Source organism: Gavialis gangeticus, unplaced genomic scaffold (genome assembly GCF_001723915.1).
Source record: "Gavialis gangeticus isolate Ggan-Ray unplaced genomic scaffold, GavGan_comp1, whole genome shotgun sequence".
NCBI classification, from domain to species: Eukaryota; Metazoa; Chordata; order Crocodylia; family Gavialidae; genus Gavialis; species Gavialis gangeticus.
In genome coordinates, this window is record NW_017729001.1 from 13,320,300 (window position 1) to 13,322,500 (window position 2,201).

The 2,201-nt window shown below is 45.8% G+C and overlaps 1 protein-coding gene across 1 annotated transcript in view; it reads left to right on the forward strand.

Annotated features, from left to right (window-relative positions):
• The window catches only part of SNRPD3 (small nuclear ribonucleoprotein D3 polypeptide), a 5,311-nt gene that overhangs the window by 834 nt on the left and 2,276 nt on the right, over positions 1 to 2,201 (forward strand). Inside the window, exon 3 of the mRNA XM_019506867.1 lies at positions 896 to 1,088. Coding sequence (XP_019362412.1) covers positions 896 to 1,088 — 193 coding nt within the window. The remainder of the gene's footprint in view (positions 1 to 895; positions 1,089 to 2,201) is intronic.

Here is a 2,201-nt window from a genome sequence, read left to right on the forward strand (position 1 = left end):
AGAGATTCCCCCCCCCCCCCCCCCCCAAAGCTTTTCCTTCTAATAGCTTATTTTCTAATTGCCTTTTTTTGAAAAGTCTGTCAAATCAGGCTGGGGCTTCACTGTGGCTGACTTGAGGCTGAATGTTCACGTTGAGCAAAGTATTTCCTTGGCTGATGGAAGTAACAAAGCATGAAAACAAATGCTTTTCTGTAAACCAGCCCACGTGGAGGTGGTTAGTCACGTTAGCCTGAAGTCTCTGATTCGGTTGGTCTAAAGAACAGGATGTGTTGCAGTTACTCTAAGTAAATGTTAAGGCTTAAGCCCCCATGTGGACAGTCTCCCTCTGGGATACTGTGAATAGATGAGGAGTGTGTAGATGATTTAAAATGCCCAGTCTGACATGTGCAGGAGCAAAGAAGAGTATTTAAATATTCTGCAAGGCAATCTGTATTGCTTTCAAGCTGAAGTTCCAATACTTGGCTGTTAGCTAATTACTAAGCTATGTAGCTTGGTCTCTCTTTCCCCATGTTATTTACAAGCTAAACTACATACAAGCTATGTACTAGTCAGCAAAATAAGATTTAAATTGGCAAAGCTGCCTTTTAGCAAATTTCTTTTAACGAAGCTTTTTTTTCTGTTGTTTCTGTGCACTCTATTTAATTGGTACATTTTAAGTTAGCTAGTCATCTTGCTGCAACTTTTGAAAAATACTAATTCATGTAAGCTTGAAAATAATTTAAAACTTTTTGCAGAGATTTGGCTTTAAGACTGTCCAAGAAAATTGTTTTGTGAGACTTGCGGGTAATGGAAAATAATTTCTGATCCAAACAGCTCTTCCTATTTGTAGACTCCGCATCTGAATTCTGGAGGTAAAGCTCACTGTTAGAGGTATTGAGCAGCTTTTGTCTTCCAGATGTCCAATATCACAGTGACATACAGAGATGGGCGAGTGGCACAGCTGGAGCAGGTGTACATTAGGGGTAGCAAGATCCGGTTCCTCATTTTGCCAGACATGTTGAAAAATGCTCCTATGTTAAAGAGCATGAAGAATAAAAACCAGGGTTCGGGGGCTGGACGAGGCAAAGCAGCTATTCTCAAAGCCCAAGGTAGGTACTTATAGTTGGTCCTTAGCTTTTTTGATAACTTACTGACATGGTGAAATGGATGCATCGATTTATTACTAAAATATAAATGTTGGGAGGAGTTTAGTTGCCAGTCTGAGGTGCAAGTTAGATGGTTGAGTAGTTTGAACTTAAGTTTGTCAGTATACATTTTGTAGTACTTCATTTAAAAAAAAAAAACAAAAACGAAAAACCAAAATCCCGAGAAACAACCTAGGGGTAAACTGATGGAGATTTTGGGGGCCAATACCAATAGCCAATTTTTAAGGAGGCATATCTGCTGATACTGTGACTTCTGATAGCAGCCTGGCAGCTTGGAGAGCTGCGAGCAGCTGTTGAGCCTGTTGTGGTGGAAGGGGCCAGGGGGAGCAGATCAGTGACCCCGCAGTGAGGGAGGGGGTGGGGCTGGAGTAAGCACTGCTTAACCAGGGAGGGTGTGGGATGGAGCTGCGGCTTGTCTGGGAGCCACTGGTCTGGCACTCGCCTGGCAACTCGCACCACTGATCCGCTGCTTGTCTGGGAGGGGGGTGGCGTGTGTGGTGTGTCCCCCTCCCCCCCCCCGTGCCCTCCTGGATGAGTGGTGGGAGCCACTGAGTAAATGCTGGACCGGCAGCTCCCAGATAAGCAGCGCACAGTGGTGGGAGCTGCCCCATGCCCCCCCAGACAAGCTGCAGCTCCATCCCATGTCCACCTTGCCCTGGCTGGGCACCTCTTGCCCCAGCCTCACTCCTCCGTCACCACAGGGACCTTTGATCTGCCCCCCCACGCCCCTTCCTGTCCCTTCCACCACACCAGACTTACCAGCTGCACACAGCTCTCCAAGCTGCCAGTCTGTGCTCCTAGCTGACTGTGTGCTGCACTGCAGCTGTGCGCGCACAGGCATTTATCAACCAAATTATTGGCCACGTCAAGCCAATTTCCGGTTTTACATTCAATTTTCTTTATATCAGTGCCTATCCAATATCAGACCAATGGATTGGTGCACCTGTACAAAAAACTTTTAAAATACCAATATTGGTTCTGAAACTGCTTTGGAAAGAGTCAGTTCTGGTGTCCAGTATAGTTTCATAGTTAGTAGGGTTGGAAGGGACCTGAGTA